The sequence below is a fragment of the Musa acuminata genome, chromosome BXJ3-4, assembly GCF_036884655.1.
Source record: "Musa acuminata AAA Group cultivar baxijiao chromosome BXJ3-4, Cavendish_Baxijiao_AAA, whole genome shotgun sequence".
Lineage (NCBI taxonomy): Eukaryota > Viridiplantae > Streptophyta > Magnoliopsida > Zingiberales > Musaceae > Musa > Musa acuminata.
The window spans coordinates 39,889,657-39,905,010 of record NC_088352.1 but is presented as its reverse complement, the minus strand read 5'-3'; the positions used below and the strand labels follow the sequence as shown (position 1 = coordinate 39,905,010).

Here is a 15,354-nt window from a genome sequence, read left to right as displayed (position 1 = left end):
GGCAGACTTTTGTACTCCAGCAATTATGTTTATCTTTTGATGCACACATATCAGCATTACCTACCTAACCATGCAGTGCTTTTCTTCCGAACTGCTCCAGAGTTCGAAGATTGGTTAGAAAAATTGTTTGGTCAATAGACTCAGTTGTTGTTTATCAATTCCAAAAAGAAAATTCTTCTTCACTCAATCTAAAACTATTTGACTTGACAGATATATCACAACAGTTGTTAGATGACAATGCTGAAATTTTAATGGATTAGAGGTACAATGGACTTCTGCTAGTGGAAAGTATTAAAAGGTGTTTCCCTCCAGTGTCTGATTTGCATTTTTTTTTAATGTACACAATGCAATGCAATTAATCCTTATTTTTGTTAATGTGGTTAGCATAATTGTGGCCTAATTTTATAAAATCAGCTTCTTTACTCAAAACACCATTTCCCTTAATAAATAAAGAAAATGGCTGAGTATGATAGAAAGACATTTGAATCCTTGGACTGCTTCATAATCAAAGTACAAATCATCTAAATATGAAGGATGAGGCTTTGATGGTCACAAATTGAGTGTTAGTACTTTTCTTATAGGCAATTAGTTTCTTGTATCATAGATTTCAATTAACCCTAAATCACGACGAAACTATATGGTGATTTTGAGCTCATGATCCAACATGAAAGCTGACTCGTTCAGATCAAATTATCACTTGTATTAACCTTATTGAATATATATATATATATATATACATTCAAGAAATGGGTTGATGGGCTGGAAAGGTCTCTTAGGTCCATTAAGAGGCCCAAGCAAGGCTTCAAGAAACACCGATTCCCGGCTTCCTTGATGGGGTTCTTCTCCCGCCCGAGAAACGACGGTGAGGGAGAGAGGTCTCGGGATCAAAGCACACCGACTCTTTCTTGCCTCGCTTCCGCGACAGCGACCGTGGCATCGGCCGCTCCGATCACCGCTTGACGGCGCTCGCCGTCTTGTTCCAAGGTGCGGCCGGCCTCCTACCTTTGTCCCATCTTCTTAAACCCTAATGCTGAGGGTTAGAATTAGCCTTTTCCGTCGCATTTGGTTGATGTTTTTCCCTGAAGATGGTGCTCAATATAATAATAATACGCGACAGAGTTGTGATGTAGAGTTGTGGGGAAGACATTGGGGAACTATTTGGGATTGGAAAGAGGAGATCGGAATGGCTTGCTCCCTCTTTCGGAAGAAGTGCGGAAGCAGGTTCGGATCACTTTCGTCTATTTGGGTGTTGCAACTCATGACAATGGCGTCATCCGTCCTGCAATTCTTGATCTAAACCATCTGGCGTTTGTAATAGTGGATATGTCCGGCGGTTGGGATATTTTCGGAATTTGATCATGGTTTACAGAAAAATTGCGCAATGACTTGAAATTACTATCAAAATATTAAGAAGAAAAAGAAATGCTTGGTTTATGTTAATAACCATAATAACTTGAAAGCGTGGTTAATGATTAAGAATTTAATTCAAAAGTGTTAGATATGTGTTCTGTAATCTAATGAAAAATGAAGAAAATGCTTAAGGTAGAAACTTTTGTCCTGTGTATTTGAAGAACGTAAAGTGCAACAAAGCAAGAGTTGATGTTTTCGATGGTAAAGACTTTGACAGTATATTGCAAGATTTTGGGCTCGAATCCTGCATTCGTCATTTATCTTTTGCAGAATAATAATGATGATGATGATGATGATGATGATGAGATGGAGATAATCTGTTACATGAAGCATGGAGAAAATTTAAAGGAATAACGTTCTAACTAAGTTATAAGTTTCACAATACAATGTGCTGACTAGTTGTCAGTTGTTGGAACTTTTGCCATTAAAAAAGGACAACAAGTACCTGGATTTGCAATTTGACATTAGCATATTACTGTAACCTTCCTGAACTCTCTTTGTTTGGTACATCAGGAACAAAAGTTAGCAATTATGCATATCTGTATGGTAGAATATGTGAAATTTGAAGTTCCCTGTGACAGTCGCCCTGATGGTTGGATCTTCTTTCATCCTTCATGTGACTTGTAGATGTATTTGCTCTGAATAACCATCAGGAAATTTCGTTGCTTGTGTTATTTGGAAGTTATTGCTGACATAAAATCTGCTGAGTGCCTAAGAAAGTAAGTCCACTAGAAGTTTTGCTGCATATTCAATGATGAATACTTGCCATTTATGCTAGACCTTCACGGTTTACCACCTAAGAGGGATCAAAGTATGTCTTGGTAATGGCTGTTTGCTTATGAATTTATGGACTACCGCAGTTGTTACTAATTTGTTAGAAACATTTCTAAATGTCTATGGATCAGTTGGTTATGTGATTAAGTGTATTGGTTATCAGAGAGGATTTCTGTTCATAAGGTGAATGTGACATGAATAATTTGTAATAATCGGTTCCCAAACAAAATGTTTTGAACAAGGAGTGCAGAGATCTACTAGAATTATCAACAACACAGAGTTGTAACTCTCTAGAAGTGGTTTGGATGTAAATGATGTTGATTGACTGGGTGAGAAAAGTGTTTTCTTGCCTGACTTTAAGAAAGAATCATCTCATTGGAATTTACAAGGAGGTGAATAAGATAAAATTTTCTGCTGGAAGCTCTCCTTGATTAAGATCTGAAAAAGGATCAGAGAAAAATTGTAGGGAGAACCATCAAGTAAAAGGAAATGATAGTTGTGGGAGTAGAATTCATTATTGTTTGGTCACTTTTTAGCAGACATCAAAGCATCTGTACATGGCTATATTATCTTTTTTTATCTGAAGAAGTCTTTGCCTATCAGATCCTGTGAAACCTTACCCCAGGCCTCATATTGTTTATGATAAATTTGTCTAGATCCTAGAAGGTATTTGCCTCTCAAATGTGACATCAGTTAAGATGTACTGTTTTCTTGGAGACCCCCTCCTCTATGGCCCATTGCATAGCAGATGCGAGTGTCAATTTTTTGTCATAACTTTCTTGTATCTTGATTCTCAGTTTCCTTATTAATGTTGAACAATTTAATTTAATGGACAAGAGGGCAGCGACATGTGCAGTCAACAAAGATGCACAAAATGTTTCATGAAGACTGCAGAAGTAGACTGTCTAACTGATATATCCAAAGTTGCAGATGCTAGGGAAGCAAGTTTCTTTTGTTTGTGCAATATATATAGACTTCATTTTGTGATTAAATAGCAAATTAGATGTCTGAAATCCTTAACCATTTTCGTTTTAGCGGGATATACAACTACTGGCTATTCTGCTAGATACTGGTTAAACCACTTCAACTGTCAAAACATATTCTAAGTAGGTTATATATGATGGACCTGGTTTATACATCAATACATGTTTTTCAAGTGTTATTCTTGTTGAAGGTAAAAAAAAACCATTTAAGCTTCAAATAATTATCCAATTGCTTTTTTTTTTAACTCTGTATATTTCTTTAGTTTTTTAGAGTGCAAGATAGAAGAGGCAAGACTATTCTTTTTAATAAAAAGGCACCTATGTGCAAGGTATCACTAGTGCAAAATCTGACGAGAATCAATGTAAGCAACTTTGACTGTGGAAGCAAAGAGATTGTTTTCATAACTTGATTGAATTACTTTTTTGTGTGACCAATAAACTGTAACTATTATACTACATCTTATTAGTTGGTCATTTTGCTGTTTCTATATCTCTTACACATGTTTTTGAAAGTTTGTTTTATGGAACATTATGTCAATTTATCATCTCATTAAGTTGTGTCAATTAGATGGAGCTGGAGGCACATCATGGCCCAAAGCCACTGGTGAGTTGGACCTCATATTAAGTTGAAAAGTATTTTTTGAAAAGTATTTTTTGAAAATTGCAGTGATCTCAGATAAATGAACCTCATATTAAGTTGGTTCGTGACCTTGTGTTCTTTTGGATGTTGATTAACTTATTTAATGGTATCAAAATGTGTTCCTTGAAGATCATTGATATCAAAAGGAGAAGTTGCATCTGAAGAATTTTATGCTTTTATGAAGAAACTTAATATGCACAGTAGGATTTGGGGCCTTTTATCTTTTATAGTTGACACATTAGAATGTGTGTGTGTTTGGGAAGTCTGTAGGAGGTGGGGTTCTTGGCAACTAGTTAGTCCTTGTTGAGTATCTTAGTGGCGGACCACTAAGAGCAAAAAAGGAAATTGTTCAAGCACTTCGAGTAAGAACTATAGCCATTTGACAAAACATCTACTTAAATGTATATAGACTAAGAAGATCCTTGTGAATTCTACAAGTAGCCTGAATAGCTAGCAGGAATGCTCTATGTGATGGTTTTAAATTATTTAAGCTTAATTTCTTTACAATCGCTCTTACTACCCGTTAAATTTGTCTCTCTGATGACCCGCAACCTTTTTGTTTTAGTGACAACACTAGAGCAAAACTTGAAATCCTTCTCTGAAGGATGCATTCTTAGACCACAATCTTCAGTGAGTGTGCCGGCAGATTGTAGAATTCTTGAATCAGGTGGTAGAAGTATCGGAGAAATGACACAGGTGGTTTGTAGAGCCTCATACTGCTGTATACTTCTGGACATTTCGCATCGTTTTGTATTTGGAGCAGAATTTTCGATTGTGTGATGAGGAAGTAAAATCAGATGTGATCGAAACTTTGTCGCTATGCACTCTGCATATCCAATTATAAGCTTCATCCATGATGATCTGGTATTTTCTGCATGCATGCAGGTTTGTATGAGAACTCTAATTTTCTGATTCTGTTTGGTGCATTGCACAATAGTAAGAATTATTCTCCATCATGTCATACAGCTCAGTTTTCTTATTCTATGGTATGCTCAATTTGAAGTATTAACTAGTTTAGTTGATAAAGGTTTTATCAAAAATATCATAAAATAAATTTGGCTCTATCAAATGTGTTTTGCAGTTATATCAGCGGAAACGAAGGTCAGAAAAGACGGTGCAAAATGCAATGCAAATCTAATGCGAGTGCTTCCGGTCCCCGAGCAGAAAACATGGACTACTTTATTCCCTTCCAATCCACACAAACAAGCAGAATGCTGCAAAGTCTCACCGTCTTCCCCCCCCTGTAATCATTTCACCTCCCATCGACGGGGCCGGGGTAAGTGGAATCTGACTGGCTCTAAGATCACCAATCTCCATCCTTATGCCGAACAACCTATCTGAAATGATTTATAATATTAAATGCACGTTTAACCAACACAAGCACCAATCATATTTAGAAAACAGACATTAAATGAATTATTTAATACGAAAAATATCATAACTAATTATTTCTTTTGCAGGATGGAGATAAAAAAAAAAAAGACCCGATCTTAACCTCTATCCCAACTGATTTTTGAGAACCATACCATGACCCCATCCCGATTCTCCGGATCGAACCCGGTCCGAGTTGAACGCGTCAATCCCCGGATCCCGATCTCGTGGTCTGTCGCCCCGCTGTCGTCCTTACTCGCCAGCACAAAGTTAGCAGCTGTCTCAGTGTGAGCGAAGCCTGGGGAGGGAGTGAAGTGCCGTGATTGGACCACCTCCTCCTCCTCTGCTACTGCTGGAAGCGTGGATCCCGCCGCGCTCCTCCGCCTCCGACGCTGAGGGATCTGCGCGATCTCGACTTGAACCGTTCCACTGTCCTCTTTGAACACCCTCCTCCGCCCCCGCCGCTTCCCTGGGCTTAAAAGGGCTAGGGCGAGTGTCAGGCGACGGAGGCAGGCGCGGCGGAGAAGGAGCGGGGCAATGGCTGGCTTTGGCAAGAGCTCGCGGGCGGGGAAGCGCCATGCGTCGTCGTCCATGTCGTCCTTCTCCTACTACGTTACCATTGTGGTCTTCGTGGCGTTCTGCATACTGGGAGTGTGGATGCTGTCTTCCTCTTCCGTCATCCCGCCTCACGCGACCACCGACACCAGCTCTCGTATCTCCTCCTCCTCGTATTCGTCGGCCTCCAAGTCTGGCGCTTCTCGCATCGTCGCCTTCAGAGACCCTCCTCCGGACGCGGAGGAGGACGCCATTAAAGGTGACGACGGTGGCGAGGACGAGAACAGGTCCGGTTCCAAGATCTCCTCCCTTGGGGAGTCCAGGGACACGAGCTCGGATCAAGAGAACCAGATCGATTCGGCTTCCTCCCGTAGAGAGAACGAGAACAGGTCCGGAGGCGAAGAAGAATCTAAAGGCAGGCAGGAACTCGAGCGTCCGCAGGAGGCGGAGGAGACCCAAAACGGCAGCAATGAAGAGAACCAGGAGCAGACGGTCGGAGAGAACAAGGAAGAGGGAGAGAAGGGGAATCGTGGCGGAGATCAGCGGCTGGTGGGTCGCGATTTGGACGGAGGAACACAGGACGGCAAGCGGCTGAGCGAGGAGGAAATCCATGAACAGGAGCAGAGGGAGCACGACGAACAGCTACCGGTCGGCGAGGGGGAGGAGAGCCAGCAAGAAACCCAGCAGCCGCAGCAGACCGGGAGTGACAGCCAGGAGGAGCAAATCCACGAAGAGCAGCAGAGGCAGCACGACGAGCAGTTACCGAGCCGCGAGGGCGAGGAGAACCAGCGAGAACCTGAGCAGCAGCAGCAGACTGGGAGCGACAGTCAAGAGGAGCAAACCCACGAAGAGCAGCAGAGGGAGCACGACGAGCAGCTACCCGGTGGTGAGGGCGAGCAGAACCAGCAAGAATCCCAGCAGCTGCAGCAGACTGAAGGTGACAGCCTAGGGAATCAGCAGGAGAGCCAGCCTGAGATTGACGAGAACCATGACCAAGTGGAGAAGATACAGCAGGTTACCAATGAGAACCAACCACAGAGAGAAGAGTCGGTTGATGAGAGCCAAACGCAGTCTGATGAGAAAGCAGAGGAGGTATCAAACGAGAGCCAGCAACAAGAAGAAACAGGAGGAGGTGGCAACGACCAGCAGCAGCCGCAATCCGAACGACAGATGGAAGAGGAGATCACCAATGACTCAGAACAAGTAGGCAATGGACAACAGAGCGAGAAACTGAATGACCCTAATGCAGGTGAGTCTCTGTCAGACAGGGCACAGTCAGATGCATCTAAGGACAGCGGCGGTGACAGGAAGATGCCATGGGCGACACAGGCCGACCACTCCGATAACGAGAAGGAAAGGAGAAGAGAGGAGAATTTGAGCGAAGGCAGCGATTCAGAGGGGAATGCTGGGAACTCACTTGGACAGGAGTGGAAGCTCTGCAATGTCACTGCTGGCCCTGACTACATCCCTTGTCTTGACAATGAGAAGGCCATCAAGCAGCTACATAGCTTCAGACACTTTGAACACCGAGAGCGGCACTGCCCAGAGGAAGGACCGACATGCCTGGTGCGTCTTCCAGATGGATACAAGCGATCCATCGAGTGGCCAAAGAGTAGAGACAGGGTAATTCTGATACCAAAAATTTGTTGCTTATACATTTTTGTGGCAGTGTCTGATTATGAATGTCCATTGATGTCCTCTGCAGATATGGTACAGCAATGTGCCTCGCACAAAGCTTGCGGAAGTGAAGGGTCATCAGAACTGGGTGAAAGTCACAGGAGAATACCTCACGTTTCCTGGTGGTGGAACACAGTTCATACATGGGGCACTTCATTATATCGATTTCATCCAGCAGGTGAGTTCAGATTTCTCCTTCTGATAGGTGCTAGCATTTATCCTTTCTGTCTGATTATATTGAGAAATATTACATCCTACGCCAGCGAGTAAAGTTTACACTTTATATAATCAGAGTGCACTTACATTATAAATATTACTTCATGGGGCACTTACATTATAAGGATTAATTTACAATATATATCAGAGTGCAATTTATCCCATGGTAAGGTTGCTTATTTGATACTTGGGTGGACCTTTGTCTTACAGTAAGATTGTTTTTTCAGGATTAAAGTGGGCCAAGGTATGAGCCACCAAACGAATCTATTTACTCTCACAGGGGCTAGGTACCTAAGAGACCAGGGAATAGTTTGGGGGAACTCAGTTATCTAACAAAAATTTAAAATATAAAAAAAAAGGATTTTTCCTCAAGAAATGGCTATTAAATTCTATGGAAATACATCTGGGAATTTTTTACGTTTCCTGCCTTCGGTGTTTTTACAATTGCATGCATCTTATCCTCCAACATTACTGCTTTAGAGACAGTTGGTTATATATTTATGGTACTACTTTTAGCTTCCCTTTTTGACTATTTGAAGTTCAGGACAATGAGAGGGTTTCTCCTCCATTAATCAGTTCAGTTCTTCCATTAACTAGCTTTAGCATTTGACTGCAAGACTACTGGCTTGCCTTGGCTCAGGAACTTAATACCTCCGAAGAAAGGGTGAAGCTTAGGTTTGCAGAAGATCATACTATATGCTTAATTATTACCAACTCCATGTTTAATAAGAAGTTGGATGATGCATGTTTATGACCGGGCTGGACAGTTTAATCTGTTGAAGAAAAAAAAAAAAAATGAATACATATGGTATGAACATCAATAGTGACTAAGGAGGTCACCGGTTCCCTGCTACATCTTTGGGCTTAGTACCTTTGTTTTTAAACAAAGAAAAGCTTGTTTTTGTTACATTTGATTATCAATTATCAACCATAATTATGCCATTTCATGAGACTTGGGAGTTGACCTCATCAAGTTCCGGTTTTCTGATTGCATTTGTTTATAGCATCTTTTGATCTGGTTGCAGTCAGTACGTGATATTACTTGGGGAAAGCGGAGCCGTGTGGTACTAGATGTTGGCTGTGGGGTGGCCAGCTTTGGTGGCTATCTCTTTGAGAGGGACGTTCTTACAATGTCTTTTGCTCCAAAAGATGAACATGAAGCTCAAGTTCAGTTTGCATTGGAGCGAGGAATCCCAGCAATATCTGCAGTAATGGGTTCTCAGCGTCTGCCATTTCCCAGCATGGTCTTTGATGTTGTGCATTGTGCACGCTGCCGTGTCCCATGGCATGCAGAGGGTATCTCTTTTAGAATTCAGTGCTTTCAATATTTATCTTGATCCTGTTGCAGTTTGCTTGATAAGACTTGTCTTCAAACTGCATCCTAGGTGGTACTCTTCTGTTGGAACTAAACCGAGTCTTGCGACCCGGAGGATACTTTGTCTGGTCAGCAACACCGGTTTATCAGAAACTGAAAGAAGATGTGGATATCTGGAAAGGTTGCTTTTCAAGCTATTGCCATTTTTTGTTTCATCAAACCAAGCTGACATAAGTATTGTGCTATTTTGCTGTTGCAGCCATGAAATCTCTTACAATATCCATGTGCTGGGACCTTGTTGCTGTCAAGAAGGACAAATTGAATTCTGTTGCAGCTGCCTTCTATCGTAAGCCTATTTCAAATGAGTGTTATGACAATAGAAAGCGTCATAGTCCACCCATGTGCAAGGATGAGGATGATCCAAACGCAGCTTGGTAAGATTACCATGGAAACTTCTTTACTTATTGTTCTAGTTTGAATACAAATTGCAATCAAGTCCATTTTAGTATTCTTAGCATCATCCAAGCTGTAATTAAAGTAGTAAACCAATGATTTCGTAAACTTGAAGCAGATTAGAAGCTTAAACCTTTTCTCAAGTTAGCTTTTTTGTTTTGTGTACTGTGATCTGATCAATTTCCAAGTAGTTCTTTTTGCAAATTTGTTTTTCAAATAAAATCTTTTTGCAAATTTGAGCTCTTCCTATTTCACTAATGCTATCAACTCTGGGATCTACCCTAGTGTTTTTTGCTGATTGCATTTGACTCACAAAGGTGCAGAAGCGATTGCTTAAAGCAGTCATGAAAACTTGCCTTCCAGAGTTGCAAACATCTTGTCCACCCACAAGATCCCATTACCAGAAGTTTGAAGCAAATATTTAGAGCATGAAACATTGGCTGAGAATTTATTTATAATATGTTAAATTTTGATAAATTTATATGTTTAACCTGTGTAGATGTGTTAAAACTTGGGTTAAGCTGACAGCTGATTAGATCTCACTTCTACATGTTGAACATTTCCACAGAACTACCACAACTTTATTATGATCTGTTTTCACTTTTTTTTTTTAGCACACATGTCTGGGTAAGCTTGCTCTTAACCCCCTAGACTGACCATAGAGTGCACAAATTGTATTCGCCTTAAATTTGTCCATTTAATTTCTTCCAGCTCTTGTTTATTATTTCTCTCAGGCACATACCCTTAAAACCCTGCATGCATAGAGTGCCGGTTGATGGATCTGAAAGAGCGTCACGGTGGCCCAAAGAATGGCCACGCCGGTTGCAGGTGCCCCCTTACTGGTTAAACAGCTCTCAGATGGGAATCTACGGGAAGCCAGCCCCTGTTGATTTCACATCAGATTATGAACACTGGAAGCGAGTTGTAGCAAAATCTTATCTCACTGGTTTTGGCATTCGCTGGTCCAACGTGAGAAATGTCATGGACATGAGAGCAGTCTATGGAGGGTACCATTTGGCTTGAACAATTATGAATTATTTAGCAATTCTTGAATCATTCCACCTTCCATCTCAACAAAATCTTACTTTGCTTGCAGATTTGCAGCTGCACTAAAAGATTTAAAGGTCTGGGTCATGAATGTGGTGAATATTGATGACCCTGACACGCTGCCCATAATATACGAGCGTGGGCTTTTCGGAATTTATCATGACTGGTGTGAATCTTTCAGCACCTATCCCAGATCCTATGACTTGCTGCATGCTGATCGCTTGTTTTCTCAGATAAAACAGAGGTCAGTTTTTGTCATCCTTGTAATTTTTCGCACTGTGATTGTTGTACAAGTAGTATTTTGGTGCAGTGACAGAAACTACTACTGGTTTTCAGGTGTAAGATTTTGCCTCTGATAGCCGAGGTTGATAGGATAGTGAGGCCAGGTGGTAAAATCATTGTTCGTGATGATTCTGTCACTACAAGTGAAGTTGAGAGTCTACTGAAATCACTGCACTGGGAAGTCCGTTTGACCTTTTCGAAAGATCAAGAGGGAATACTTTGTGCAGAGAAATCCGAGTGGCGACCTGAGAAACTAACTGATTCAGCTTGAGTGGAGCTTCCAGCTTCTAACGTGCCATCCACTCTTCACTTTCTCCACCCGTAGCAGATTTTTATTGATTTACCAAAGTAATCAATTTTCTTTTCTTCTCTGAAGCCTTTAAGTTTCTCATTTGCTGTCATTTTGTCAGGTACATGTAAATCATAGTATGTAGGGTTAGAATTGGACCTATTTGAATCAGTTTATTTAATCCTCATCATTCCTAAGGAGTCTGGTGTCCACTAAACCTAGTGCCTTCTCTGGAATCAAGTTTGGAGATTCTATGCAATTGAGTGTGTTTTGATTATATTGTAAATGTCATTATTTGAGGAGTATGCATAAAAGAGAATAAGCATGTAAATAGGAAAGCAAGCTCAAATAAGAGGAGAGAAATCAGAAGCTTCCATATGTGATGAAACAAAAGAACAAAGCATATTATGTTTATTAGCACAATAACAGATGTTTCAACTCAAACACACGGATTTTAATTTTCAGTCCTTAATAGTCAAAGATGGTTTGAGCATTTTTGCTTATATTGGTTATCAGTGATATTTGTTTTGCTTAGGGCAATTGCATCCTCTACAGCTGGCTCTTTGACTTGCGCATTATATTATCCAGATTTGTGAAGGTTATGTATGTGAGCCAAAGTACATTTTAGCTGGTGATCCTTATCATCTGATACTTCCTGGTCACGTTTGTCTTGTTTTTCTCCAAACAAATCGTGCAACGACTTGCTTTCTACCGTCATAGCACCGGCCGGAGCACTTTAGTGCATTGCGTTGGTCTTATCCACTCAGAAACCACAAATTTCCTTAACTCGTTTTGTATGTGTAAGTGGAGGTCGGGCCAACGGGGATATGGGTTCCTTAATTGGAGGATGCTGATAATCTAAATCTTACTTGATATCTTACAAGTGAATCCCTAGAAACGCAGTTCCATGATGACAGGCATTATAGAACTGGCGCAATCGAGAAATAATAGATCAGTGTTACTGAGATGGCACAGGGAATCTATTCGGTCAAAGAGAGGATCACTATCAAATGACCAACCATATTTATAGTTCATATCACTCGAATTGAATTGCATTCATGCATCTCAAAGCACGCATTACCTTGATTTCTACATCTAGCCTCTGACCTGTGGGCGCTAGCCGTCTGCCATTCCTCTCCTTTGCCTTCTAACAGAAGAAATCGTTCGCTTCCTAAATGCCTGTGTGTGCAACGATATCTAATCAGTATCAAAGCCTTGTAGAAACAGCCAGATGATACACTGAGTTGAGGTTCCCCCAACCTGCAGTTTGCTGTGGTGAGTGGTTGACAGCCTCGTGCGCCATCACAAGTACACACCCTGGAAAGGCAGGCGAAGGCAAGTGAAGCCCATCGACTCCGACAGCTCATTAGGTGAGAAGGAAGGAGATATAATACTCCATTGGGACAGAGAGACGCCCCTATTCTTTCTTCTCTGGTCCCATTAAAGTCAGCAGCGCCACTTCCATCATCGGGCGTCTGAACCCAGGCAAGCTTCATGGGGCCTCACCCCAGTTTCCTTGGAGACCGTTCATGACTGCAGCAGCAGACTCCATTTCCACGCCTAATTTGCTGCTGCATCTCCACATTTCTGCCGACCTGAGAGCCCATTAAAGAAAGTAGAAACTGCGAGGAAATGGTCTCTTAAGAGACCCTCTGCTGCCACTTTCTTGGCAGAAACGAATGCTTTTCGACTCCAGTTTGATCCACCGCCTTTTCATTGCAAGTTCTTCGACTGGGGAGAACATCTGTCGACCCTCGTCGATTCTTTCACGTAAGAGATGGATAACATGCAGCCGCTGTGCCTCGTCTTCTTCTTCCTCTGCTCCACCCTGTTGCTGCAGTGGTCGCAGGGATGTCACCCCCACGACCGTTCGGCCCTTCTCACCTTCAAGGCCGGCATCACCGCCGACCCCTCCGGCCTCCTCCGCTCCTGGGACTCGGCCACGGACTGTTGCTCCGCGTGGGACGGCGTGGCCTGCGACGCTGCCACTGGCCGCGTCGTCAACGTCTCCCGCCCTGGCCTCTCCTCCGGGCCCGACTTCATCTCCGACGCCTCCATTGCCGGGAGTCTCTCGCCTGCCCTCGGCGACCTCTTCTCCCTCCGGTTGCTCGATCTCAGCAACCTCAAGCAGCTCGCCGGCCCCATTCCACCCGCCCTCGGCCGCCTCTCCCGCCTTGAACACCTCCTCCTCGACTCCAACCAACTCACCGGCTGCATCCCCTCCGCCTTCGCAAACCTCACCCGACTCCGGAAGCTCTCCCTCGGCAACAACCGCCTCTCCGGATCGCTTCCCCCTTCCATGTTCACCTCTCCATTTCTTTCCGTGGTCTCTCTTTCCAACAACAGGCTAACCGGCGGCATCCCGGCACCCATCGGGCGGGTACCTGCAATGGAGGCACTAGACCTCCATGGCAACCACCTCACCGGCTCCATCCCCATGGAGATCGGATTGCTGCGAAGGCTCACTGTTCTTGATCTTTCAGAGAACAAGATCTCCGGCGGCATCCCCAGCTCCATAGGCAAGCTCGAAAACCTGGTGGTTCTCTACTTGAACCAGAACCGCATCACGGGAAGCATTCCGCCTTCCATCGCCGGTATGGTCTCGCTGCAGTTCTGTAGGATGTCGGAGAACCAGCTCACCGGGAGCATCCCGGATTCGATCGGCGGCCTACCTAGCATCGAGAGACTGATACTGGAGAACAACAAGCTCACCGGTCAGCTGCCCGCCGCTATAGGACGCCTCGCCACGCTCACGGACATCTTCTTCTCCAACAACCGATTTACCGGCAGGATCCCTTCCAGCTTCGCCAACCTGGCCAATCTGCAGACGTTAGACCTGTCGCGGAACCGCCTCTGTGGTCCAATCCCCGCCGAGCTCTCCCGGCTGCGGAACCTCCAAGAGCTGGATCTCTCCTTCAACTCCCTGATGCACTTGGGCAGGCCGCCGAGCTGGCTCGGCCAGATGAACATATTCAAGCTTGTCCTGGCGGACACAGGGATCTCTGGTCCGCTGTCTGACTGGCTGTCGTCGGCGTCGTCCATCTCGATCCTCGACCTTTCCAGTAACGGACTGGTGGGGGATCTCCCGCAGTGGATCGGCAACATGACCGGGCTCTCGTTGCTCAACCTCTCCAACAACGCTCTGCATTCGGGGATCCCGGAGGGGTTCAAGAACCTGACGCTGCTGATGGACCTGGACCTGCACGCCAACGAGCTGTACGGCCGTCTGCGGCCAGTGATGGCGAAGGGGACGCAGGACCCCTTGGGGCACTACCGGACGCTGGATCTGTCGCGCAACCGGTTCACCGGGGGGCTTGACGAGGACGTGGGGGAGCTGGCCGCGATGGACACAGTAGAGAGGCTAGTGGTGTCGCACAACCCAGAGCTTGGCGGCGGGATACCGGCGTCCATGTCGAGGCTGGCGGCGCTGAAGGAGGTGGGGATGGCGGGGAACGGGCTCTCCGGGAGCATACCTGAGGGCGTGCTGGACCTCGCGCGACTGACAGAGTTCGATGTGTCAGATAACAGGCTCAGCGGTCGGATACCGCGCCATCGGGCTCCCTTGACGGCGGAGGGCTTCAGAGGAAACACGGGGCTCTGCGGCGCGCCTCTCCCGCCATGCAAGCTGTAGTAACGAGCCAAAGTACACAGGAAGGAGTCTCAGATTTAATTTTCCGATGTCAATGTGACGGAGAACAAAACAAAAATTTCTTGTTTGACAATTCATGGAAACGTAAGAACGGCTTGCTCTTTTTTCTTTTTCGTTTTTTTTGAGTCCAATTGTCTATTAAGGTGAGGAATCTTAATATATCAAACTATATAATATAATATAAGGGTACATAGTTACATAATTGATAGAGATTGATGAATATATCTATATACTTGAGCTCCTCCAATCGAACAATATCCATGTGTTGTGTCAGTCGACGTAATAAAATCTGGTTCAAACCGTTTACAGTTAGATTTGATTAAAATAAGATAGTTTGAATCGTAATCGATTCAAATTTATTTAATCGATTCGATTAATTCAATTCAATTAATCAGTTTATAATTTAAATAATTTAATATATATATATATATATATAATAAATTAGTTCAATTCAATTGAACCGAACTGAAATCTTGGTTAGGTTCAATTTGAACACCTTTACCATTTATTGCTTGCACAATATTTTTCTAATAATATATTTATAAATATGTGTATCAAAACTAAATCTATGATTATATAAGAGGACCTTCTACACAGATAAAATGAATATTCTTTATATTTTTATTTCATCACAAGTAAATTTGATTAGGTTTTGCACTAATCTCCAATCTCCAACCGATGTTTAACAGCGGC

General features: G+C 43.5%; 2 protein-coding genes across 3 annotated transcripts; both read left to right on the top strand.

Annotated features, from left to right (window-relative positions):
• The first annotated feature begins 829 nt into the window (after positions 1 to 829).
• LOC103983228 (probable methyltransferase PMT27) lies at positions 830 to 11,289 on the top strand. Of its 2 annotated transcripts, XM_065149360.1 has the most exons (11): positions 831 to 984; positions 3,736 to 3,771; positions 4,889 to 5,083; positions 5,268 to 7,356; positions 7,439 to 7,588; positions 8,652 to 8,922; positions 9,012 to 9,122; positions 9,201 to 9,375; positions 10,129 to 10,401; positions 10,491 to 10,685; positions 10,778 to 11,289. In XM_065149360.1, exons 4-11 carry the CDS (start codon positions 5,716 to 5,718, stop codon positions 10,992 to 10,994), a joined length of 3,033 nt encoding a protein of 1,010 aa, XP_065005432.1. In that variant the 5' UTR covers positions 831 to 984; positions 3,736 to 3,771; positions 4,889 to 5,083; positions 5,268 to 5,715; the 3' UTR covers positions 10,995 to 11,289. The 2 variants fall into 2 exon arrangements, with proteins under 2 accessions (XP_009398710.2, XP_065005432.1); XM_009400435.3 differs by lacking the exon at positions 3,736 to 3,771 and having other exon boundaries at positions 830 to 984.
• A 1,180-nt stretch (positions 11,290 to 12,469) lies between these two features.
• On the top strand, positions 12,470 to 14,774 carry LOC103974176 (LRR receptor-like serine/threonine-protein kinase GSO1). The gene has a single exon (XM_009388937.2). It carries the CDS (start codon positions 12,790 to 12,792, stop codon positions 14,641 to 14,643), a length of 1,854 nt encoding a protein of 617 aa, XP_009387212.2. The 5' UTR covers positions 12,470 to 12,789; the 3' UTR covers positions 14,644 to 14,774.
• Positions 14,775 to 15,354: the final 580 nt, after the last annotated feature.

Bases quoted from the DNA above. Each gene is read 5' to 3' on its own strand.
- LOC103983228 (XM_009400435.3), top strand. From the start codon at position 5,716: ATGGCTGGCTTTGGCAAGAGCTCGCGGGCGGGGAAGCGCCATGCGTCG. The intron at 7,357-7,438 runs GTAATTCTGATA...TGTCCTCTGCAG, and splicing joins GGCCAAAGAGTAGAGACAGG to ATATGGTACAGCAATGTGCC. The intron at 10,402-10,490 runs GTACCATTTGGC...CTTTGCTTGCAG, and splicing joins ATGAGAGCAGTCTATGGAGG to ATTTGCAGCTGCACTAAAAG.
- LOC103974176 (XM_009388937.2), top strand. From the start codon at position 12,790: ATGGATAACATGCAGCCGCTGTGCCTCGTCTTCTTCTTCCTCTGCTCC.